Raw genomic sequence first — 25,381 nt, 5'->3', positions numbered from 1 at the left:
CTGGGAGATAGCTTCTCAAGTAGCCCTGATAAACTGCTCTGAGAAGATAAGGGAAAGAGTCAAGTTATATAGAAGTTTGCAACAAAGGGGCCGATAATCAATATCAAAAGTAGAAAATGTTAGTCGCTAAGTCGTGTCTGGCTCTTTGTGACCCCCTGGCCTGTCCATGGAAGTCTCTCAGCAAGAATACTGGAGTGGGTTGCCATTGCCTTCTCCGGGGTATCTTCCTGACTCAGGGATTGAATTGAGGTCTCCTGCATTGCAGGCAGATTCTTTACCATCTGAGCTACCAGGGAAGCAGTATCAAAGAGTATCAAAGATTATTGTTACTTAAGGAAAATCAGATATCTCAAGGAATTTAGCACTCTTTTGTGTATGGAAAGATCCAAGCTTTTGGGCTCACTGAAATCATTTCCTTCATAGGCATGTCAGCTTCCTGGGGCCAGCATCCTGCTTTTTCACATCCCCATCTACAGGAGTGGCTGTAGTCTGATGGCTATTAGATAGTAGGTATTTTCCTTCCTGAATTCTTTTAGGGTTTACCACCTCACACCAGAGGGCTGCAATCCCTAAAAACTGTGACATCTTTGTTTACTGATTTTGGCAGGAAATACTCCATGACACAGTCCTGTCGACTTATTGCAACCCCATGGACTCTATGTCCATGGGATTTCCCAAGGAAGAATACTGGATTGGGTTGCCATTTCCTTCTCAAGGGCATCTTCCCAATCCAGGTCTCCTGCATTATAGGTGGATTCTTTAATGAAAGCTAGACTAAATATAAAATGTTTTTGTTTTGTAAATATAAGATGTTTTTGTATTGTCTTACTTGCTATGATAGAAAAGTGCTTTAATTTCTGTTATTACCAAAATTTTGCTTTCCATGGGGTCGCAGAGTCAGACACGACTGAGCAACTGAACAACAAGGATAGGAAATCATGAGCTGTTGAAAATTGCTCTCCTCTTACCACCTCTCCTCTTACCCTCTTCTGATCTATAGACTCTGAGGTAGGAAGGGCTGTAAGAAAGCTGAGTTCCAGTCAAATGGGGGAAACTTTTTTACACGCAACTTGCATGTTCTGATATTGTTTCAAGATTCATTTCAATCCTGAGGACCTTCCCCAAAATAAAAAGAACAAGTGGCCAATGAATGGGGGTTCACTTGCTCCCGAGTCATCTCAGTCTGAAAGGAATGAGCCACTTCAGATCCACTGTTAGCTACTTCTGTCCTGAGGATGAATTCTGTATATTGTCACCCTGCTTATTTAAATTATATGCAGAGTACATCATGAGAAATGTTGGGCTGGATGAAGCCCAAGCTGGAACCAAGATTGCCAGGAGAAATATCAATAACCTCAGATATACAGATGACACCACCCTTATGGCAGAAAGTGAAGAAGAACTAAAGAGCCTCTTGATGAAAGTGAAAGAGGAGAGTGAAAAAGTTGGCTTAAAACTCAACATTCAAAAAACTAAGATCATGGCATCCAGTCCCATCACTTCATGACAACTAGATGGGGGAACAATGGAAACAGTGACAGACTTTATTGTCTTGGGCTCCAAAATCACTGCAGATGGTGACTGCAGCCATGAAATTTAAAGATGTTTGCTTCTTGGAAGAAAAGCAATGACCAACCTCTACAGTATATTAAAAAGCAGAGACATTACTTTGCTGATAAAGGTCTGCCTAGTCAAAGCTATGGTTTTTCCAGTAGTCATGTAAGGATGTGAGAGTTGGACTATAAAGAAAGCTGAGCACCTAAGAATTGATGCTTTTGAACTATGCTCTTGGATAAGACTCTTGAGAGTCCCTTGGACTGCAAGGAGATCCAACCAGTCCATCCTAAAGGAAATTAGTCATGAATATTAATTGGAAGGACTGATGCTGAAGCTGAAACTCCAGTCCTTTGGCCACCTGATGTGAAGAACTGACTCATTGGAAAAGCCCCTGATGCTGGGAAAGATTGAAAGCAGGAGGAGAAGTGGACAACAGAGGATGAGCTGGTTGGATGGCGTCACCGACTCGATGGGCACATGTTTGAGCAAGTTCCGGGAGTTGGTGATGGACAGGAAAGCCTGGCATTGCGCAGTCCATGGGGTCACAATGAGTCGGACATGACTAAGCAATTGAACTGACAAGGGTAGAAAAGTAAGACTTGTTAATGGATGGCATTTTACTTTGACATTTTCCTTTTCTCCACTCACTAAATGAAACTGCTAATTTTTCTTTTTAATGTCTGGGATCATGCCAGGGTTGAAACAGGAGAGTGGGCTAGGGAGAAATAGAATATACTTTTTAGAAATTAAGTTATCTTACAGAAGCAATCTCCCAATGCCATTTGAGTCCACAATTTTCAAACTGATCTAAGCAAGTGTTCTAATGATAGCTGTTGTGTACTATATCCATGTATCTATAGGTAATTTTTCCTCAATCCCTGAATGAGTTAAAAGTCTGATGATAAAAGGGAAAAGAAGATTATTATTTTTTAAATACTTTATTGGCTTACACACAACTATTACAGCAGTTACTTTCTGACCCTTTTGCTTTATCTTCTATCCATATACAATTCATCATACTGTAGCCTGATAAACTTCTAAGAACATTACTGTGCTTGATAAAATCATAACTTTTTTCCAATTATTCATAAGGAAAAAAAATCTAAACTTCTTAATTAAAATCTGAGGTCTCTGAGAGTAAGAGGGTAAGTATGTGTCTTATTTTTTTCTTCTTCTGTAGCATCCAGCAAACGATTGAGCATGTAATTAAGACTTAGAAATATTAACAAAGATTTCACTGAATTAACTTGAAATTTAAGGCTTTCTTTTGTCTTACCCCAATCTGCTTTTCTAATATTTTGCCCTATAATTACTCCTGTATGACTCTTCCCTCTTTCTAGTGTTTTTAATTTGTATTTTAAACTTCAGATTTGTCTATCCATCCTTTTTTCATTCATCTGTTTATCCATTCATAGATATTTTCAAAGATGATAAATCAAAATACTCTGAGTTGCAAGTAATGGAAAATCTAATTCCAATTGGCTTGAGTGTTAATTAAATGGCATTGTTACCAAGTCCAAGCTCCTTCTGCTCACCTCAAGATAAGTCAATGAATCTCAGATGAAGTGTTGGCGTCATTAAGGGAGCTGGCTGACCCAGAAGATGGCAGCTAGCACCTCACAATAACCATCTTGCAGGGGCTGGGTCGCCAGGTTGTTTTATGGGTCAGAGATGGAAAAGAAATGCAAAAAGCAAAATGGCTGTCTGAGGAGGCCTTACAAATAGCTGTGAAAAGAAGAGAAGCAAAAAGCAAAGGAGAAAAGGAAAGAAATAAGCATCTGAATGCAGAGTTCCAAAGACTAGCAAGAAGAGATAAAAAAGCCTTCCTCTGCGATCAATGCAAAGAAATAGAGGAAAACAACAGAATGGGAAAGACTAGAGATCTCTTCAAGAAAATTAGAGATACCAAGGGAACATTTCATGCAAAGAGGGCTCGATAAAGGACTGAAATGCTATGGACCTAACAGAAGCAGAAGATATTAAGAAGAGGTGGCAAGAATACACAGAAGAACTCTACAAAAAAGATCTTCAAGACCAAGATAATCACGATGGTGTGATCACTCATCTAGAGCCAGACATCCTGGAATGTGAAGTCAAATGGGCCTTAGGAAGCATCACTAAGAACAAAGCCAGTGGAGGTGATGGAATTCCAGTGGAGCTATTTCAAATCCTGAAAGATGATGCTGTGAAAGTGTGGCACTCAATATGCCAGCAAATTTGGAAAACTCAGCAGTGGCCACAGGCCTGGAAAAGGTCAGTTTTCCTTCCAATCTCAAAGAAAGGCAATGCCAAAAATGCTCAAACTACTGCACAACTGCATTCATCTCACATGCTAGTAAAGTAATGCTCAAAATTCTCCAAGCCAGGCTTTAGCAATACGTGAACCGTGAACTCCCAGATGTTCAAGCTGGTTTTAGAAAAGGCAGAGGAACCAGAGATCAAATTGCCAACATCTGCTGGATCATGGAAAAAGCAAGAGAGTTCCAGAAAGACATCTATTTCTGCTTTATTGACTATGCCAAAGCCTTTGACTGTGTGGATCACAATAAACTGTGGAAAATTCTTCAAGAGATGGGAATACCAGACCACCTGACCTGCCTCTTGAGAAACCTATATGCAGGTCAGGAAGCAACAGTTAGAACTGGACATGGAACAACAGACTGGTTCCACATAGGAAAAGGAGTACGTCAAGGCTGTATATTGTCACCCTGCTTATTTAACTTATATGCAGAGTACATCACGAGAAATGCTGGGCTGGAAGAAGCACAAGCTGGAATCAAGATTGCTGGGAGAAATATCAATCACCTCAGATATGCAGATGACACCACCCTTATGGCAGAAAGTGAAGAGGAGCTAATAAGCCTCTCGATGAAAGTGAAAGAGGAGAGTGAAAAAGTTGGCTTAAAGCTCAACATTCAGAAAATGAAGATCATGGCATCTGGTCCCATCACTTCATGGGGAATAGATGGGGTAACAGTGGAAACAGTGGCTGACTTTATTTTGGGGGGCTCCAAAATCACTGCAGATGGTGACGGCAGCCATGAAATTAAAAGATGCTTACTCCTTGGAAGAAAAGTTATGACCAACATAGATTGCATATTCTAAAGCAGAGACATTACTTTGCCAACAAAGGTCCATCGAGTCAAGGCTATGGTTTTTCCTACGGTCATGTATGAATGTGAGAGTTGGACTGTGAAGAAAGCTGAGCACCGAAGAATTGATGCTTTTGAACTGTGGTGTTGGAGAAGACTCCTGAGAGTCCCTTGGACTGCAAGGAGATCCAACCAGTCCATTCTGAAGGAGATCAACCCTGGGATTTCTTTGGAAGGAATGATGCTAAAGCTGAAACTCCAGTACTTTGGCCACCTCATGAGAAGGGTTGACTCATTGGAAAAGACTCAGATGCTGGGAGGGATTGGGGGCAGGAGGAGAAGGGGACGACAGAGGATGAGACGGCTGGATGGCATCACTGACTCTAGGGACGTGAATCTGTGTGAACTCCGGGAGTTGGTGATGGATGGGAGGCCTGGCGTGCTGGGATCCATGGGGTCGCAAAGAGTCGGACACGACTGAGCGACTGAACTGAACTGAACTGAGGAAACTAAAGACTATTCAAGGGCAAGCCTCTGGCAGGGGAAGATGTTAATTTCATTTCCTTACAGTCCTTCACTGGTGGGAGGCTCAGGTTATCTCCCTGAGGCAGCCCATTATGTATGTCTACAGTAACAACAACAGCAACAAAACACCAGGATGAGGGTAAAGTCACAGAAGCAGATCTAGCATAAATTGAAAACTAACCCTTCCCGATTACAGGATTCATTGACTCAAAAACTTGGAAAATCACTCTAGTCAGTTCCTGCCTGGAGAATCCCAGGGATGGGGGAGCCTGGTGGGCTGCCGTCCACAGGGTCTCAGAGAGTCGGACACGACTGAAGCGACATAGCAGCAGCAGCAACCAAAGCACAATGGATGACCGAAGGTATTGGCACTCAGGATCTCAGTGAATGATCACAGTCTCTGCAATTTACACAGTAAAACCTGCCCATTATGGTTCTCACCATGCTGTAACGGTGAGTCTCCTGCTCATACTCAGTAGTTAAGTCATGTCCAGTCACTAAGTCATGTCCAGTTTCTAAGTCGTGTCCAACTCCTTGCAACCCCATGGGCTGCAGCCTGCCAGGCTCTTCTGTCCATGGGATTCCCCAGGCAAGAGGACTGGAGTGGGTTATCATTTCCTTCTCCAGGGGATCCTCCCAACCCAGGAATTGAACCTGTGCCTCTTATGTCTCCTTCATTGCCAAGCAGATTCTTTACCACTGAGCCACCAATGGTATTTTTACTATTATTATAATCCCACTAGCAGGCACAAACAATTGTGTAGATGGCATAGGATTATTCAACTATGATTTATCAGTGCCCTGCTATTCTTTGTAGTAACAGAAAAACCACACATATAAATATTATTTGAAACATGTTTTCCTATTGACTTTTAAAGAATTAAAATTAACCTCCTGGTGTATGTTAGTTGCTCAGTTGTGTCCGACTCTCTGAGACCCCATGACTTCAGCCTGCCAAGCTCCTCTGTCCACGGGATTTTCCAGGCAAGAATACTGGAGTTGGAGGAAACAGACAGAACAGGCTCTATCTTGAAAGCAGGACTTCATCTTGGGCCGGACTGTGGTCTTTGAGCTATATGCCCAGTATCTATGGAAATGACATACCAACTGGAAAACCAAGTCCCATGAAGGAAGAGCCCCAGGGCTCCTACCTAGACTCTCAGTCACCTAAAAGAATACCCTAATTATCTGTGTAACCGAATAGAATCGTGCATTCTATTATGCTTTTTGGGGTATGACCACAGGTCTATTGATAATTGTCCACTGTTAACTACCTAGGCTTAAAGCATATGAATCACGGGTTAACTTTGATTATATCTTTCTTTTTCTTTGTTCAGACTAGTTTCAGGAAATTTGGGGAGGTGGGTTTGGGCATGTACACTTAGGGTATATAAGATTTTCACAAAAACCGGTTGGGGTCCTTGGCTAAGGGGAGACTCTGCCTTGGGCCCGCTGGTGTAATAAACTGCACTCCACTATCTGGATTGTCTTTCCGAGTGAGTTTGTTTCCCAGAGTGAGTGGTTACAACAGAATAGGTTGCCATTTCCTTCTCCAACCTGCTGTTCAGTTCAGTTCAGTTCAGTCACTCAGTCATGTCCGACTCTTTGCGACCCCATGAATCACAGCACGCCAGGCCTCCCTGTCCATCACCAACTCCCGGAGTTCACTCAGACTCACATCCATCGAGTCAGTGATGCCATCCAGCCATCTCATCCTCTGTCGTCCCCTTCTGCTCCTGCCCCCAATCCCTCCCAGCATCAGAGTCTTTTCCAATGAGTCAACTGTTCTCATGAGGTGGCCAAAGTACTGGAGCTTCAGCTTTAGCATCATTCCTTCCAAAGAACACCCAGGACTGATCTCCTTCAGAATGGACTGGTTGGATCTCCTTGCAGTCCAAGGGACTCGCAAGAGTCTTCTCCAACACCACAGTTCAAAAGCATCAATTCTTCGGCGCTTAGGTTAGCCCTTTTAGCCCAAAGAAAATTCTCTATTTGAGCACTAGAGGGCAGCAGTTAGAAAACATTAATAGCCGCCACTGCATTTCACTACATTTTTGTTGTTTCTTCTCCAAAATTACTACTTGACCAGAGTATGCTTACAGCAGTTCAACAGTGTATATTTTAAATATTCTATACCATTAACAAACTGTGTGTTCATATATTTACTTTGGAAAGTGTCACTTTAAATATTCTAAAAGTGAAAGCTTTTCACCTTCTGCCTCTCATAACTTACTTAAGAAAAACTTAGAAAGCAGAGTGAAGAAGTTAAATTGACAGTCTCTGGTGTGTGTAGCCAAGTGGGAGATTTCAATAATGTTATATGCTTTCCTTAGAGGAATATAATATCCCATAATCTGGAATGATGATGAAAGCCAAATAGCGTCCTTATAGGAGAGAGAGATTTCAATTAGGTAATATTTCATCAGAGCATAAAAATTTCCATATTATAATACTTGTCACTTTGTCTGTTTATTAGTCTGTAAAATACATTAAGGCAGGGTGTTCTCTGTTTTAGACTTCTTCATGCTGAAGTGTTTATTTTATTCTCTTTACAAGTGGCACCTCATTAATTTTTCCCAATTTTTTAAATTCAATCATAACTTTTACTTTAAGAAAAAATTTTTGAGAGTTTAAAGAAGCGAATGTTTTCAAAATCCTTTTGTAATATATCCCATTGCTCTATGTATATATGCTGCTAAGTCGCTTCAGTCGTGTCCGACTCTGTGCGACCCCATAGACGGCAGCCCACCAGGCTCCCCCGTCCCTGGGATTCTCCAGGCAAGAACACTGGAGTGGGTTGCCATTTCCTTCTCCAATGCATGAAAGTGAAGGGTGAAAGTGAAGTCGCTCACTCGTGTCCAACTCTTAGCGACCCCATGGACTGCAGCCTACCAGGCTCCTCCACCCATGGGACCCTCCAGGCAAGAGTACTGGAGTAGGGTGCCATTGCCTTCTCCGATAGTATGGGTTTCAAAACAAGGAATATGTTTCTGAAATTAGAAGAACAATAGTTGGTCTTCCTTCACTTTAACACTTGGATTTTTCCAAGGCACAATGCTGTGAAAGTGAATAAGGATTTTTTCCCCTTGGGTACACAAGGAAAGGAATGGCATAAAATGTATATATCTTTCTAATGGTAACTTATTTATAGAGAGTAAGATGCACATAGAAAAGGCTAATATGTATTTTGGTAGTTAATACATATATATATATACTTGATTACAGTTTACATTTATTTAAAACTTCCTACTTCCAAATTTTTAATCAGACAGACCACAGGTAAATCAAAACATAATTCATATTAGGCCATTAAATATAGAAGTGCAGAGTACTGAGTTATATACACAGATGTGAGTAAGACAAACTAAATTATTTCTTCTATCTCTGGTTCTCAAGAAATTGTACCATAATTTATTGGTAATTTCTCTAAAGCTAACACGGCAAAGAAAAGTCAAATAAAGCTGAACTAAAAACTGTCCACTTAAAAACCCTTAGTAAGAAAAAAGTCACAGATGAATCCTAGGGCTAATTTGCAATGCTTCAGCCTGAAAGAAGTATGTAATTAGAATAAACATTGATTAAAGAATGCAAAGTCAAATAAAGTCATACTATAAAAAGGCTTCTCAAAGCAGTTTTCTCTTTAAGAATATGCAAGCTGTACAACCTGTATAGAAAGCTATAAACTGTACTAAGTCCATTAGTTTACTATATCCCAGGAAAGCACCTAGCCCACAGTGGGTGCAATATTTGTTGGGTGAATATTTGTTGATAGTAAACAGAAAATATTGCATTCAAAACAGCCTCAGAATTAGTCTCGTTGAAATATTCTTCAAAATAAATTCGCTTTAGAAACACCTTACCAGTGATTGATAAATAACATTAATTATGATAAAAAGGAAACATCAAACATTACTATTTCAAAAAACTTATAGCTATTACAACTTATTCTATTGTGAGTAAAAAACATTAGCCCATTTTTACCCCCATGATTGCCATGTCATTTCTAAATCTTAACAGAGTGAAGTATAATGACTCTTTCATTAACTGAGGGATTCCCAGACAACCAAATTATTTCCAAGGACATTAAGTACTTGGTCACACAATTGGAAACACATTGCCCACAAAGGATACTTCATATTTTTAGGTGTAGATCTTAACAAGTACCAAAAAAAGAAGAAGAAGGAAATGGGAAAGGAAGAGTAGAGAAGAAAAGAAGAAGGGACTTCCCTGGAGGTTAAGATTTTGTGCTCCCAATACAGGGAGCTAGGGTTTGATCCCTGGTCAGAATTTCCCTGGTGGCTCAGAGAGTGAAGCATCTACCTGCAATGCAGGAGACCTGGGTTCGATCCCTGGGTAGGGAAGATCCCCTGGAGAAGGCAATGGCAACCTACTCCACTACTCTTGCCTGGAAAATCGCATGGACCGAGGAGCCTGGTAGGCTATAATCCATGGGGCTGCAAAGAGTCAGTCCAACAGGACTGAGTGACTTCACTTTTACTTTTGTTTCAGGGAATTAGATCCGACATGCTGCCACTAAGATGTGGTGCAACCAAATAAATAATTTTTTAAAAAAAAGGAAGAGAGAAAAAATGAAGGAAGGAAAGAAAGAAAACAGTTTTAATTATTAATACATAGACAATTGCTTCTAAAATGATAACATATCCTTCCACCAGAGGGCGACATTTGCAAGACATTTAAATGATCTCTCAAAAGCATTTCCTAACACAAAAATATAAACAAATGCAAACTTATAACACTGCTATTGGGTAATATCTTCTGTAATTTTGAAGAACACAAAATTTGATGATGATAATAATTATTTAAACAGTTGCTTATAAAACAATAATACCTAGTAAAACACAAGCAATAAATTGACTTCTTTAAAATATAAGAAGATAGAACTTTCGGAAAGGAATATATTGCTCTATGTCATTGGACATTTTTTTCAGTTCATTATTAGCCATGTAACAAAATTTTAGGGTAGAAGAAATGAAAAAATACTGTTTTACATCAATGAATAAATTAATGAAAAAGTCATAGAATTTTACATGTGGAAGGGATGATAGAGATTACATGCAAGCCTTCATTTTTTACAAATAAGAAGATCAGTTTATTAAAACCAAGTAACTGATTCAAAGTTGCGGGGATGATAATCAGCAGAACCAGGATCCAACACAGTCAGCTGATTTCACAGTTTTTACTCTGCACCATTGATATTCAAATTGTGATCCAGGGGTGCAGCCCTGGAAACTTGTTAGAATTGCTGCACCTTGGTCTCCACTGCAGAACTATTGAGTCAGAATCTGTATTTTAACAAGATCTTAAATGGTGAAAAACTACTCTAATCCATGCTGCTTCTTCATCACTGGTTTCATGACTTCAGGCAAATCATTAACTCTCATTTCCCTCCTCAGTAAACTGGAAATGAATTTAAAAAAAAAAACTGGGAATGAAATTAGTTTGAAAAATCATTATAAAGAGTAAATGAGATCATGTAAATGAAAGTCATTCATAAATTATAACACTACACACATTAGTTATAGTCAATGAAACCTCCTTTTATTGATAACAGTGCTTGGAGAAAGGGGACAATTCTCTTAGGAGAATTGTCTAATAATGCAATTCAAGGCTAAAATTGGATGGAATATTAAGGGTAAGGGAAGGTGTCCAGATAATGGAAGACTTTTTCAGTATTCCTAAATTAATATCATTTGTATACCTATGAACATTTCCTTGCATAAAATGAAAGCTGGTGATATTAAGATCACAAAGGTACATATTTAATGTTCAGATTTGGGGAGCATGAATGAAGAAAATATGTCAGATTAGTAAGTAATATCTGAATATATGTCTCTTATATTGGGTGTAGCTATTAACCTAAGAATAGCCTAAATGGTAGTCAAGTAACAATTCTTGTAATTTTTCACATACAACATTTTCCCCTTGTTTATGAATTTGCTCAAGATATCCCCTCAGCTGGGATCTCTCTAAGTGCCATCATCTTTCCCCACCCAATTTCCTGGACTGTCATCATTTTTATAGGACTAAATTTCTCTTCACTTATTAAGACAGACAAGGAAACATCACTTCCTGAAATATTTTCTGTACACTTTCACTTCCAGCCTGGGTTACTTAACTTGTCCAATTTCACCCATAAATAGTTGTAATTTTATTTATGTGTCTATTTCCCATGTAGTTTGTGAGATCTTTCAGGGAACAGTCCCAGAACCTAGTGAAATTTTGAGCACTAAATAATTATTTTTAAAATGAATAAATGAATATTAGCAGTAATTCTGATTCAAACACTTACCCTTTCATCAAGAGAATGGAGAAGAGCCAAATGACAAAGATTTCAATGAGGTGAATGTAATTATTTTACACTACAAACAATGCTTTTGTGTTGGATTTGTGTCGCATATATATGACACTGAGCAATCAGGTTTGCTAGTGATTTAGATCTCTAGTTATTTGGGCTGAAACTTAGGCAGGAATTCTTAGAAAAATCATTTTTTATATCACCATCTTAACTTCACAGATATTTATCTGACTTCTATTTTGTATATAATTTTCTGGAATTTCAAGATCACTGAAATCCCTAAATGAATTAAATTTAATGAATTTGGTCATGAAAGATTTGAAAAACAGATACTTTGAAAAGCACTAGATGAGTCAAGTCCTGATAAGCTGGAAGAAGGTTGTTTGGAATAAGGTAGTTTAATGTTTCCCCCCTTCTTTTTATGGTTGATCACCTTTGGGGATGGATACTGTTTTGAGGCGTTCCAGAGTTTTAGGAAAATCTTGTTTAGTATACTAATAGAATATATATATATACACACAAATGCACATCAAAATAAGAGAAAGATGCCCTCCAGTATCCTTTCCTTTATTATATTCTTAATAAAATATAATTTGATAAATGTTAAATTTAATAATAGCAGATGGCCTCAGCTACTTTTGAAATTTTTCCACTATCCATTCAGTACATGCATATTCATTGTATTATTTGTCCCATCTGGAGAATATTCTTACATGATTCTGTATTTAGATCCATATTTCTGAGATTTGGTACCAGAATCCCCAAGAAAAATCTACTCCCCCTGTTGGTTTAAAGGAAATTCAAGGATTTTGACTTTGAGAATGTAGCTCAAGGACAATCTGTTTTGTAACTATTTGCCTGAATTACATCTAAGAGGTTTGTGATTCATGTCAAATGCATTAATAATTAACATTAATCTTGCATAGTTTCCTCACTTTGCTTAATGAAATAGATTCATTGGTGCCATACTTCCATACCTGAGAGCAAATGCCTTTCACGAATGTCTCTGTAATTCTGCTTTAGAAGATGTTACAAAAAGAAAAATTTATATTTGAAAAGATTGTAATTTAAAATAAATCTTGAAAATATCATCAGCAATAATTTGTTAAAAAGCACAAGGTGTAGCCACAAATGTCCTCAATATATTGATATTTTAGTAGTGTGTGTGCTGAAAATTAGTTAAAAGTGAAGAAGCATACAATTCCAAGGAATTTATATTAAACTGCTTGCCTTTTATTCAACCAAGATCACTGAGGAACAACTATTCTTTAAAAAAAAAAAAATTTCTCTACTCTCTCTCTCTCCCCCTCTCTCTGCCTTTTTCTGTCTCTATTATTCCTCTTTCTTGCTTCCTCCTTCTCTTTCTTCCTTTCTACCTTTTTTTTTTTCTCTTACCTTTTAGGGGTTAAAACAAAATACATGAACAATATAATTATGCAGTTTGTGTACATATAATTTATATTAAAGGGAGCCCAGGTGCCCCAAACCCCACAAAAGTAAGTAAAATATGTTGTAATCTTCCTTCCCTGAAACAGTCAGCGTTGGCATCAGCATGCTGGGTAAAATGTAGCAAACTAGAAGTAACTTGTCAATTTTTAATAAAATCTTTCTCCCTTGCAGAGCTAAATGCACCATTCTCCCTGCAAACCCTGGCGACGATGACATCTTCTCACTTGGTTTCCATAGCATCCATTCCTGAATCCCCAGTATGGTCCTTGGTCAGGGCCATCCTTCCAGTTCGCCTAGAAAGTTGGCAACCTGACCAGCCAAAAGAAACCGCCCCTTTTCCGAAGACTTACTCTGTCCGTGGTGCTGAACCATTTTGCCAAGAAGCGCCCAGACGGGCGCTGTCAGCGGTGCTGAAAAAAATCTTCCCTGACGCTGCCCAAATCACAACAGTGTATCTGTTATTTACTCACGTCCTCAAAGAGCAGCAAGCTTTCTCCATCTTAATTCGACTCTACCGCAGAGCAGAGTTTGCGCTGGCGTGATGGGAGCAGATCATGGGCAAGAAGGGAAAACTAACAGCGGCATCGCTCATCTGAGACCTAAGATGCTCCCATGAGTTTCGGAGGTGCTCTGCTTCTTACAGCAAAGGCACCATTTTAAAAAGTACTATTCTTTTGACTTCGTTCTTACACAAGAGTTCTGTGATATTTCCACCCGCGTTAGAAAGGCAGAGGGTTTGTCAGCAACAAGGCTTTTAAAACCGAGGATTTACATTGTTTTCGAGAGGACTGACTTCCAGGACAAGGAGTCATCTGCACCCGCTCAAATACCATGGCACTGCGTGCGCCCTTTGCCACCGGATCCTCCCCTTCCAATGAGACTTTCTGATTGTGTCTACCAACTCTCCTATTAGGAAACCCGTGGGTTGCATGCAGCTATTCTGTTGTATTCTCGTTCTCACTCTCCCTCCCCTCTCTCACTAGCCCTCTAGCAAGAGGCACACCGATACCATTCTGCTGAGGAGGAAAAAAAAAAACAAAACAAAACACCTACAACTACCTTAAGCGATTAAGACAATATGCGCAACTCTCGCCTTTCATAGCGATCTCTATTTAAATCTGGCAAGAGCCGACACCAAGCTTTGCAAGAATGGAGTCGGTAAAACAAAGGATTTTGACACCAGGAAAAGAGGGGCTAAAGAATTTTGCTGGAAAATCCCTCGGCCAGATCTACAGGTAAGGGAAAGCAAACCTATCTTTGCCTGGGACTCAGCATGAAAAAAAATCTGCAGAGCTATTTCCTTAAACCCTGGTTGCTTAGATATTGTAATACGATCGGAAAATCTTTCTTTTTGCTCATTGCTGAAGTGAGGCTGCTCTGGAAACCTACTTATTAATTCAGGAATGTTGCACTAAATTAACCTGTCTGCTGTTTGTGTGTGTGTGTGTGTGTGTGATTTTTGCTTTGGTACCTGCAGATTCTTATCCTTTCCTACTGAGGATTTATCCTTTTTACAATTGGGAAGTGACCTGCACCTGTTCAAAGAGCCTTTCTTTTGTTGCTTATAGTGACACCAAATTAAATTCCTTTAATGCAGAAAAAGGAAAAAATAACACAACCACCTAAAAAATTAATAAAATTCTGAAGAGTAGTGGCAGAAAGAAAGCTGGGTTTTAGTTTCAAAACCACTTGAGTAGAGAATCCCCCAGTGGAATCTTCCTTCTGTACTGAAGGAATAATCAAAATATATCAATAATTAATAGCAATAGCAGTTCCTCTTTTTAAATCTGAAACAATGTATATATATTTTTAATTATTTGATCTCTCTTAGATGTCTATTTCTTGTGTGGGAAATATCACAGTGCTTTTAAGAAGAGCCATAATAATAATCAGCCAAATGACTTTGGAAGTATTAGAAACATTTTAAAATTTTAAATCCTCTCTGTAGTCACTGTACTATTCTGTAAATTTTACAACTTTAAATCTGTTCAAGAATATGACACAAATACACCCTTTCTTAATAACAGGAGCAAAATCAAGACGAAAGGGCAGAAACAAAAGGAGAAATGATTCTATAAGAGAGTGCTAATCTTCAAACTTGGTAAACTGAATCCTTTGGAAATGTATAGGAAATGTAAAGAAAATGACTAATGCACGTCCCAATTTTCCCAATCTCTCCAGCTCTGGTGGGCTTCTTGTAGGCACCATCATGCACCTATGCGGCAGTAAATACTGCAAGGGCCCTGCAGTTCCACAGATGCCCTGGAAAGAGCCATCTTTCCCAGCCCAACTGCCATCAGTGGGGAGTTCAGGTGCAGAGTTTAACTTTGCATATATGAGCAGATGAAGCCAATGTGAAAAAAAAAAAAAAACCTCATTAATGGAATTTTACTCTCCTAAAATAAATACATCGCCATATGCTCTAATGCTGGAATTAGACTTTAGGAATAAGTAGTATCACAGCTACAGTTAGCTTTATGATCTGTTCCCCAGTTCGTATTTTGTAGAATTTGCAAGTCTGACTTTTTTTCCTAGTAGCCTCAAATTGCTTAACAGCTGTCTCCCAAGCTAGGTATTCTTGAAATTGATCTATTTTGCTTTCTCTATGTGTATGAAAATGATTCTGTGTGGCAAGATACATGGTGGATTGGAAAACATCTGCAAACTGTAAACTGAGAGGTTCTTTTTTTAAATATCCATCTCAAAGGTTCAGGATGTGTTACCCTTCACATTCTTCTTTATAATAGAAATTTCACGGATATACTGTGGACCAGAACAGCACTATCAGCTTCTAAGTTAAACCATTCCATCACTCTACTTTCCCCTACCCCCAAGGACAAAACCCAGAGCGATTGAATCAGAGGGGTGAAATCTTGTGAAACACTACACAAGTTAACAACACACACACACAAACAGAAACATAAATCTGGTATCTTCTACCTTGATGTGGGACATCTTCCCAGAGTTGATTTGGGGGCGCGTTCGTGTATCTGGGAGTCGCATTGTCTTTGCAAATGGGCCCAGGACATTTTTCGGTGTTTGTAACTGAGATAGTAATGACGCAAGATTGTGAATAATTAATTATTCATGTTCTGGCAGTAGGAAGCTTTGGTGTCGGCCATAATCGGCGGAGGCCTTTGTTTCAAATTCGAGTAAAAAGAGGGAAAAGAGTAAGCTGTGTCACAGGAGAGTGAACGTTGAACTGGCATCCTGGGGTTAGAGGAAGGGGAAGGGAGAGGGCGTGACACTCACGGAGCCTTCGCAGACCTCCGCGGGGGCACTGGCCGGGACAGGCCTTGGTCCCCGGGGGGCTCCCGGGCTCATCCGGGGACGGTATCCCGGCGTCCTCCGTCCCGGGGGGTTAACTTAGCCGGAAAGGAAGGGGTACGCGGGTGCAGGAGCGTGCCTGGGCCAGCCGCCGCGGAGCAGCCCTCGGGAGACTGGAGGCTGTAAGACAGCGACTCGGGTAGAGCGCTGCGGCGGGGAGGCGTCTACACAGGTGCTGAGAAGGCGCCGTTCGGGTCACCCTTTTCCAAACTGCAGACCCCACAGGAAAGTCAGGCCCAGGTGATGGATGTGGATCAAGGCACTGTGGGGTGAATCCCCGAGGGAAGGGGGATTGGTTGCCAGAGAAGATAAACTATTGAAAGTTGAAGAGATGCGGCCGCGGGGAGGGAGCCCGGGAGTCCCTGAAGTCTGGTGTGGCCCCAGCTCCCTAACTCCTGAGGGTGGGCAAGGCAGTCAGGGCCCCCCTCCCCCAGCTCTGACAGGTTCCGGGAACTGGGAATGGTCCCGGCGTAGGCGGGGTGCCTAAACCCCGCGTCCTTGCCTCCCCACGCTGTGCCGCGCAGGGTGCTGGAGAAGAAGCAGGACGCCGGGGAGACCATCGAGCTGACGGAGGATGGGAAGCCCCTGGAGGTGCCTGAGAAGAAGGCGCCGCTGTGCGACTGCACGTGCTTCGGCCTGCCGCGACGCTACATCATCGCCATCATGAGCGGCCTGGGCTTCTGCATCTCCTTCGGCATCCGCTGCAACCTGGGCGTGGCCATCGTGGACATGGTCAACAACAGCACCATCCACCGCGGGGGCAAGGTGATCAAGGAGGTACGCGACGGCTGGCCCGGGGGTGTCGCAGACCCACTTCACCTGTTGGAGCCTCGCTCTCCCCCCGCCGAATGCGGAGGGCGTGGTTGCCCCTTCAAGGCCCCCTCTAGCCCTGCCCTTCTAGATGTGGCCGCGGCAATGTTATCGATCCCTGTTCACGTTGGAGCACGCCGCTTCTGTTCTCTGGGCCTGCTTTTTCTCCCCAGCAACGTGGAAAATAGTAAAGTGGAAAAAGCTCAATAGCTTTTTGAGGATAGAGATATCATACAAGGACTTGATCCTCAATACCGTCCGTAAAATCTAAATCGAACTAGTTTTCTTTTACCCGGAGGAATAGAGCAGCAGATCAGTTATTATTTCCCCCAACTCTCTGCAGTTCTCTCCCAACATTCTTAATCACCACAATGAAACAAAACCGAAAAACAAATCAAAGCAACTGTGCACACCTATCGGCAGTTTTAGCCAAGAGGTCTTTGGGAGCCTCCCTGACTGGCGAACAAAGAGGAGCTTGGCAGGCTCAGGGTCACCGGGAATCCAGTGCCGCCCTCCCATAATCGTACAATGTGCGTTGAGTGGTGCCTGGGGTGGGGGGGGGGGGGGCGGTCAAAGTCAAGGGCACGGAAACCCGCGGGTCCGGAGACTTCCTGTATAGAGACCTGAGAGAATTTAAGTGGCAGAGCAAGGGTTGGGGGTTGGGATGATAAATTCGGGATGGGCTTGTGGATGGGAAACTGTGAGCGCTGATGGGCCCTGGGTTATTCTTGGAGATCCTGCGAAGGGCGTTTGGTTTCAGAATTTTATTCAAAGGGGTTAGAAAAAGGGTCTCCAGTTTCCCACGCCGAATAACGGCTCTTTCACCTTTCCTGTGCGGATAGTTAGCCCCAGTTTACTTAAGGTTCCCCTTGGATGGCAAGCCACGCTGGCGAGGGCGGAGTTAGGCCAGGACCTTCAGACACACCCCTCTTCTGCTCGTCAGACTACCCCTGAGTGCCACCTCCGTCTCCACTAACTCCCCCGGTTTCCCTGGGCCTTTTCAAATCTTTCTGGCCCAGACCCATCCCCACTTTTCAGGGACCACCATCCTTCCCACTTGCTCCTCCGACTTCCGCGCGTTCCATCTCAAGCTCCCCAGCCCCTCTTCCCCAGCTTTTTCCCAGTTGGGTTCCATTCTCCCAGCGATTCCACCGCTGCAGCCGAACAGGTCGGCCTGGGCTACATGAATCCCCGTCAGGTGTCTCTGTCCCCCGCCAGCGAACAGAATCTCCTCGCGGAGAGTCCTCATTTCCCAAACTCAAGCCCTGCCGGCTCGTCATTCATAGAGGCGATCCGACCTGCCAGGCAGTCGTCGGGGAGCAAAGTCAAGGCACCCAGCTTCGCTATGAATCCATTTCAAACGAGCACTGTTTTTCAGTGAAAAGAGGATTTTCTTCTCTGTAAGAAGGTATAGATTTAATTTTGTTAGGAAACGAACATTAAGCCATCCCCACGACTAGAAGTCAGGGAGTACCGCGGGCGGTGAGGGCTGTTCGGCAGAGAGCTACTGATCGTGAATTTCCAGCCCAAAGCCCTGACTAAACGATCTCGTCCCCTGTTTCTTTTTTCCCTACTCCATAGAAAGCCAAATTCAACTGGGACCCGGAAACCGTAGGGATGATCCACGGTTCTTTCTTTTGGGGCTATATCATCACCCAGATTCCGGGCGGCTACATCGCTTCTCGGCTGGCAGCCAACAGGTAAAGCTCCGGGGCCCGACGGGGCGCAGAGAGGTGGGATTTATACCCCCCGAAGGGTAGCGGAAGCTGGGGCCGGGGCGAGAGCCCCGCGGGACTGGGGAACTCCTGGACGAGGTCTCCTAGTCCCCTGGAATACACTCTAGGGGCTGGAACATGGTGCCTCCTTCCAGAATAAGGCGCCCTCAAGGATGTTGGTGCAGGTTACCGCCGCCCTCTCCCAGCGGCTTCTGATGAAATGGTCGACGTGCCCCAAGGCCTGGTAGGTGCTGAGGCCGGCCGGGGAGCCGGGCAGCTGAGACCGTGCCTCCCGGTGCACAAAGGGTGGGGGCGTCACTGCGCGCCGCTCCGCGCATCCCGCGGGTACCACGGCTCTGTGTGATGCTGACCTGGCAGGGCGCATCGAAAGCCCGCCCAGATGGTGCTCTGGGTCTGCCGGATTTGTTTCTATGGAGGCAGGCGGGATTTCAGGCGCCCGGGGTGCGATTCCACCTGTTAATGAGCTCGGCGGAGTAGGGGCGGGGTGGGGAAGGCGCTCAGCTGCGTCCAGCGGCCTCCAGCCTGGCTGCGGTGGTGACGGCGGCCGGGGTCCTAGCGCCAGCCCTCGAGTTCCCCCGCTGGCATCTGCAGGGGCACCCCGAAGTGCGAGGCGAAACGACTGATGGGGTGGGGTGGGGGTGTCAAGGAGCATAGCCTGGCCCTCCGACGGTGAGAATCAGCTTCACTTGCTTCTTTGTGTGCACTTAAACCTAAGTGTTAAGCTGAGAAAGAACAGATGCTCTCGCCTTTCCTGGTATTGCTGCATAGTGGTTGGTGGTTTAGTCGCCGAGTCTTGCCGGACTCTTTCAACTCCGTGGGGGATAGCCCGCTAGGCTTCTCCATCCATGGCATTTCCCAGGCAAGAATACTGGCGGGGGTTGTCATGCCCTTCTCCAGGGGATCTTCCCAACCCCGGGATCGAATCCTGGTCTCTCATATTGCAGGCAGATTCTTTACCCTCTGAGCCAACAGGGAAGCCCATTTCCTGCATAGAGACCCCAAATAAAGATTTTGGGTCTTCTTTCAGAGCCTACCTAGGACTTCACCTCTCTCCTTCCCCGCCAAAGATTAAGTGTTTCTGGGAAGTGATCTAGAACTGGGCACCTCTCTAGTCTTGATCTCCTCTCTGCTTCCCTAAACTGGTCTCTCATCCCTCAGTGACATCTCCCAAGCCCCTTCCCTGGCTTTTGTCACCTGCAGTCCCATTCAGGAGAGGTGGTTTCTGGCCCCAAATTTCTCAGTCATCTCCAAGACCTAGGGAGAGATTCTTGGGAATTTATTTTCGGCTTAATGCCCCTAGGGTGAGGATTTTTGTCCTCAAAATGTTGAGGAGAGTGCGATAGACTAGAAATAATGCCTCTTGAATATTATCTTTACCCTAACATTGCGATGGCTAATACTCAGGCTCAACAGGATTAAAAATGTATGTGTGTATATATATATATATATATATATATGCATATATATATATACTTTTAAAAATGGTATCAGTTTAAACTGAAACTTATTAACTGTGTACAGAACCCTATTTTATGGATGGGATAAATTTTAAAAATTGACATAAGGCAGAAAAATTTAAAGGAATATTTTCTTAAATATTACTGGCAATAAATCTGTTACATTTTGACTTTCATATCTATAATGCAGTGCCGATAATTTTTTCCTAAAAATATTTTCCAAAACAAAATAAACTTCCCAGAAAGATACTCCAAACATACATATGTAAACTATTTTTCACTTCAGTGGAAAACCATGCATAAATTCACACACACACACAAGGAAACTCAATAAAAGGTGAAATAAAAATATAATGGCTATGCCTTTAAGTTTTTTTCAGAGTCAAAACCTTCAGCTTGCCAAATGTTAAAATGCTAACATTTTCCTGCCAGGAAAAAACATCAGGGATGCTTTAGCTTTCACTCTTTCTAACACTGGGAGGTCAGTAAACAGGTTTTTCTAGGTTAAAAAAAAATGCAAGCTCATTGCTATCACTTGTGTCATGTCTAGTAAAGAAAAGGCTGATGCTGACTCAGGTTCTAATTTATTTGAAGATTTTCCTCAAGAGAAAATGTCCTGAAGCTTAGAATTTTTATTTGGATCCAAAACCACATTATCTTTAAGTAGATATTTAGAAGAGAGAAACAATATTTTTCATATACAATGTTTTGTGTTATCCAAGGCAGAGAAAACAAAGTCAAATTTTATTGTAAAATATTGTGAACAGATAAGAAAGTGAACCTGTTCACTTTTTAAGATTTTGATTATCTGCTTTATTTTTAATATTTTAAAAAATATTATTAAAAGCACACAATGAGAAATATACACTGGAAACCTCTTGTGAAAACAGGTTTAAAAATGCATAACATTTCCTTTTCTGATTACAAAAGTGTTATATATCAAATAGGAAAAGTATAGTAAAAAGAAAGGACAATAAAAATCTTACATAACTTAATCACCCAGAGACACTTTCATTGACTAGTTGGTAAATGTCCAACTAGTCCTGTACATGCTGCGTATAATTTTATCTTAGAAGACTTTTTTTTAACATGAAGTTTTATAAATTTTTAGAATTGGCTTGAAAGATGTGTGTTTCCATTTTCAAAACAGCAAAAGCAACATAGCAAGACCAATTTTCCACCTACAAGCATTGTGCACCCATTCTGCCTTCCCTACAGATCATTTAATAATAGAACAAGCTTTCCCTTGAGTGGGATGCTGGGGACAGAGTCCTTTCCCTCTTGGTGTAAAAAAAGCTCTCTTTGGAAGTGTTTGCCATCACTGTTGTGGGTGGAACTGGAGTAGAAGAACTGACGCCTGTGGAGACAGCTCCCCTAGAGAGAAGGGCTTCTGGTTACACCTCCTGGCAGATTTCTCAATGAAAAACAAACAGCAATGATTTGGCTTCTCCATTTTATGAATTAAGCAAAAACAGCCCCACTCTTGGTCAGAATACAGATTTCTTGGTTCTTTTTCTGGTCCAGTTCTCAGAATTCTTGCTTTTCTGCTCATTGAGAAGAGGAGGTAGGGGAGTTGCGGGGGAAAGGAAACTGGGTCTCCAGGAAAGCTCCTGAATCATTATTTTCTTTACCTTGCCTTAAAGGGCTATTGCACACCCTGGATAGGAGAATTTGGTCAACTCCCTCTATAGAGGGTTTTAAAGTGGGAATCAAAGGAAGATTTCTTACAAAACCTGTAATGTTTTTAGATGAGAACATATTTAATACAGTGATTAAAAAGTATTGGGGGCAAATTAATTTTGTCTTTAAACAATAAGACTGTAGGGCTTATGGTAACTCAGATACTTACAAATGTGAAATTACTAAAAACTATCTTTATCTTGCATTTAGAGAGTGATGAGGAGCCTGGTCAATGACTTAATGGAAGAAACAACAAAATTTTTGCAAAGGCATAACCAAAGAAGGTCAGATTTATCAAAGGAAGTTTGGTCAACATTATGTTTTTAGTGGATGATGTTGTATTCAGAGACTATTCTTGCCTCTGTCTAGGTGGAAATATTACTTAAGCACTATTTAAAAACAGTCCCTATTCTGCTCCTGTTCTCCTGATTTCCCAACTCTGCTTTAAGTTTTTATGTAGCACCACTGCCAGCTTTCATACCAGTATTTTTCTTAATGATCTATAACTAAGAAATAACTGCTTTCTACAGTAAAATGTGAGCTCCAGGAGTGCAAGTAGCTTTGTCTTATATTAACACCACTATATCTCTAGCATCTCAAAGAGTGCCTGGCTTATGATAGATACTGGTTGAGTAAATGAAATAACATCTTAACAAAGTGTTTCACACTTTAACTACAGATTCTAAAGCCAATAGGGTTGTGTTCAGACTCCTGAATGTACTACTTAATAACCGAATGGCATGAAACATTATTTAAACTCTCTGAGCCTCGGTTTGTATTTCTGTAAAAGGAGTTAGTTAAACTATTTACCTGCTGGAGTATCATGACGGCTAAATATGAGAATATGTGTAAAATTCTTAAGCATGCCTGGTACTCAATAATTGTTGACTGTTACTTATTTCTAATAGCATTTTATATTCAGAAAACAATGAAAGAAAAAGACCCTGATCATTCAGTATCACTTGTGTTTAAATTTGCCTTAAGAATTAGTAATGCAAAAAGATTATTTCTCTTGTGATAAAAATAGCTCTTTTCTCATATCAGATTTCTGTCTTTAAAATTATTTTCCCATATATATTATTCATAGTTAAAATTATTGTTTGCTGAAAGTGCCATAAGTCTCACGTAAAGGCTTGTAAACAGCTGTCTTTAAAAATACTTTTAGCCAACAGTATAGGGATTATAGAATTTCAGTATATGGAATCTTTGAATTCTAGCCAGGCATTATAAATGTGCTTAGAGAAATCCATATAAGTTTGAGGTTAGACTTCTCTGATAAAAATTAAAGATTATTTCCCACACCCCTATCCTTTATTCAAAGAGAGTTCAGTTCCTAGTGGAACACTTTATCTTTTCAGGTATTCTTGGGTTTCTAACTTGACTTTTGCTAAAGGGAAAACAGTTCTTTATTCAGATAACAAACTGACCATCACATGTATCTGTAGCATATAGTGAACTCCTGATAACAGAAAAAACAGCAAGTGAAGAAGAACTAAAGAGCCTTTTGATGAAAGTGAAAGAGGAGAGTGAAAAAGTTGGCTTAGAGCTCAACATTCAGAACACTAAGATCATGGCATCTGATCCCATCGCTTCATGGCAACTAGACAGGGAAACAATGGAAACTGTGAGAGGCTTTATTTTGGGGGGATCCAAAATCACAGCAGATGGTGACTTCAGCCATGAAATTAAAAGACGCTTGCTTCTTGGAAGAAAAGCTATGACAGACCTAGACAGCATATCAAAAAGCAGAGACATCATTTTACCGACATGGTTTTTCCAATAGTCATGTATGGACGTGAGAGTTGGACTATAAAGAAAGCTGAGTGCCAAAGAATTGATGCTTTTGAATTATGGTGTTGGAGAAGACTCTTGAAAGTCCTTTGGACCTCAAAGAGATCTAACCAATCCATCCTAAAGGAAATCAGTCCTGAATATTCATTGGAAGGACTGATGCTAAAGCTGAAGCTCCAATACTCTGGCCACCTGATACAAGGAACTCTCATTTGAAAAGACCCAGATGCTGGGAAAGATTGCAGGCGGGAGGACAAGGGGATGACAGAGGATGAAATGGTTGGATCCCTTCACTGACGCGATGGACATGAGTTTGAGTAAGCTCTGGGAGTTGGTGATGGACAGGGAGGCCTGGCGTGTTGTAGTCCATGGGGTCGCAGAGAGTCAGACACAACTGAACTGAACTGAACTGAGGGTTCAACTCATTTGATCCTCTCATTTTATCTATTGGGAAAGGAAATAGAAAATCAGGGAGGTGGTGACTTGTTCAAAGTCACAAAGAGATTGTGACTAAAACTCAGGTGTCCAGTAATACATGACTACAACCTCTCTCTGCATTGAAAGTTGACATCTCCGCCTGATATTATATGGTTTATTGCAATATTCACTTTCAGTAGCAGGTTGAGCCCTCTACTCTCTGAATGAGTGCCTACAATCCATCATACCCTAAATCCAGGACAGAAATCCATGAATTAGAGAGAGAAGCCTTTAGCAGGCCCCAGGGATTCTTAGATTTTTGTGGCAGGAGAAACATACTATATCTGTGTGTGTGTACTGGCTCCCAAATGATTTAGCCATAACCCAAGTGATTCTGTTCTTTTCCCTGCAAAAGGCAAAATGCATATATGATAATAACTTAGAAAAATAGTGTGATTTTTCTGGAGGGAAAAAAACATGGTATTTGGAAGTTTTTCTACTGACCCAGCCCTTTGGCAGTTTGAGCTTCTAGAAGATTGTAGAGATTTGAGCATGACTGGGATAGTTTAGACCCTCTGTCTAGAAGAAAGAGGTTCTTGCTTGCAACTCTAATTGATACAGCTCAATTTGTACTATCGCTATAAAGAAAAGAGGATTTATACTTAAAAATTAACAAATTCTAATGTACAGATTATAGAACTGTTTACTAACATGCATTTGCATTTATATAAGTGGAATTTTATATACTTTAGGTAAATATTCTGGCTTGCCTGATTATGAAAACTCCTCTTGTGAGAATGATTTTCAGAAAGAGGAACAAAAGTACTTTAAATACAATGCCTTCATACTTTAAGCCCAGAGAGAAATAATGTTACTGGTACTATTCTGTCATTTTCTTTCACAAAAATAAAATAATGAAGATATTTATTATAATAAGCATTGGAAATAGATCCTTAAGTCTCATCATCAAACTCTCTTTTTCTCTGTCTCTCACCTGTTTATCATCTTTTGTCTTCTACGCTTACTTAGCCACTGCAACACTGATTGCCTGCAGGAGTTTCTTTACTCTTCCAGTGAGAAGCATTTACAAATTCCTTTTGGTGAGAAAATAATTCAGACTGTGACTATAAAGCCTGCTGCAAAATACCACCATCTTGCTATGAGGGAACTGGTTCATAGTGATCCAGTCCTTTAGGGCCAGAGGTGACTATCTCTATTTCAGTC

The 25,381-nt window shown here is 41.3% G+C and overlaps 1 protein-coding gene across 1 annotated transcript in view; it reads left to right on the top strand.

Moving 5' to 3' along the window:
* Positions 1–14,088: 14,088 nt before the first annotated feature.
* Positions 14,089–25,381, top strand: part of SLC17A6 (solute carrier family 17 member 6) — a 38,508-nt gene continuing 27,215 nt past the window's right edge. Inside the window, exons 1-3 of the mRNA XM_052662149.1 lie at positions 14,089–14,174; positions 16,791–17,043; positions 18,658–18,776. Coding sequence (XP_052518109.1) covers positions 14,089–14,174; positions 16,791–17,043; positions 18,658–18,776 — 458 coding nt within the window. The remainder of the gene's footprint in view (positions 14,175–16,790; positions 17,044–18,657; positions 18,777–25,381) is intronic.

Source organism: Budorcas taxicolor, chromosome 25 (genome assembly GCF_023091745.1).
Source record: "Budorcas taxicolor isolate Tak-1 chromosome 25, Takin1.1, whole genome shotgun sequence".
NCBI classification, from domain to species: Eukaryota; Metazoa; Chordata; class Mammalia; order Artiodactyla; family Bovidae; genus Budorcas; species Budorcas taxicolor.
Note: the sequence above shows the minus strand (reverse complement) of the source record. Positions and strands in the feature narration are given on the sequence as shown.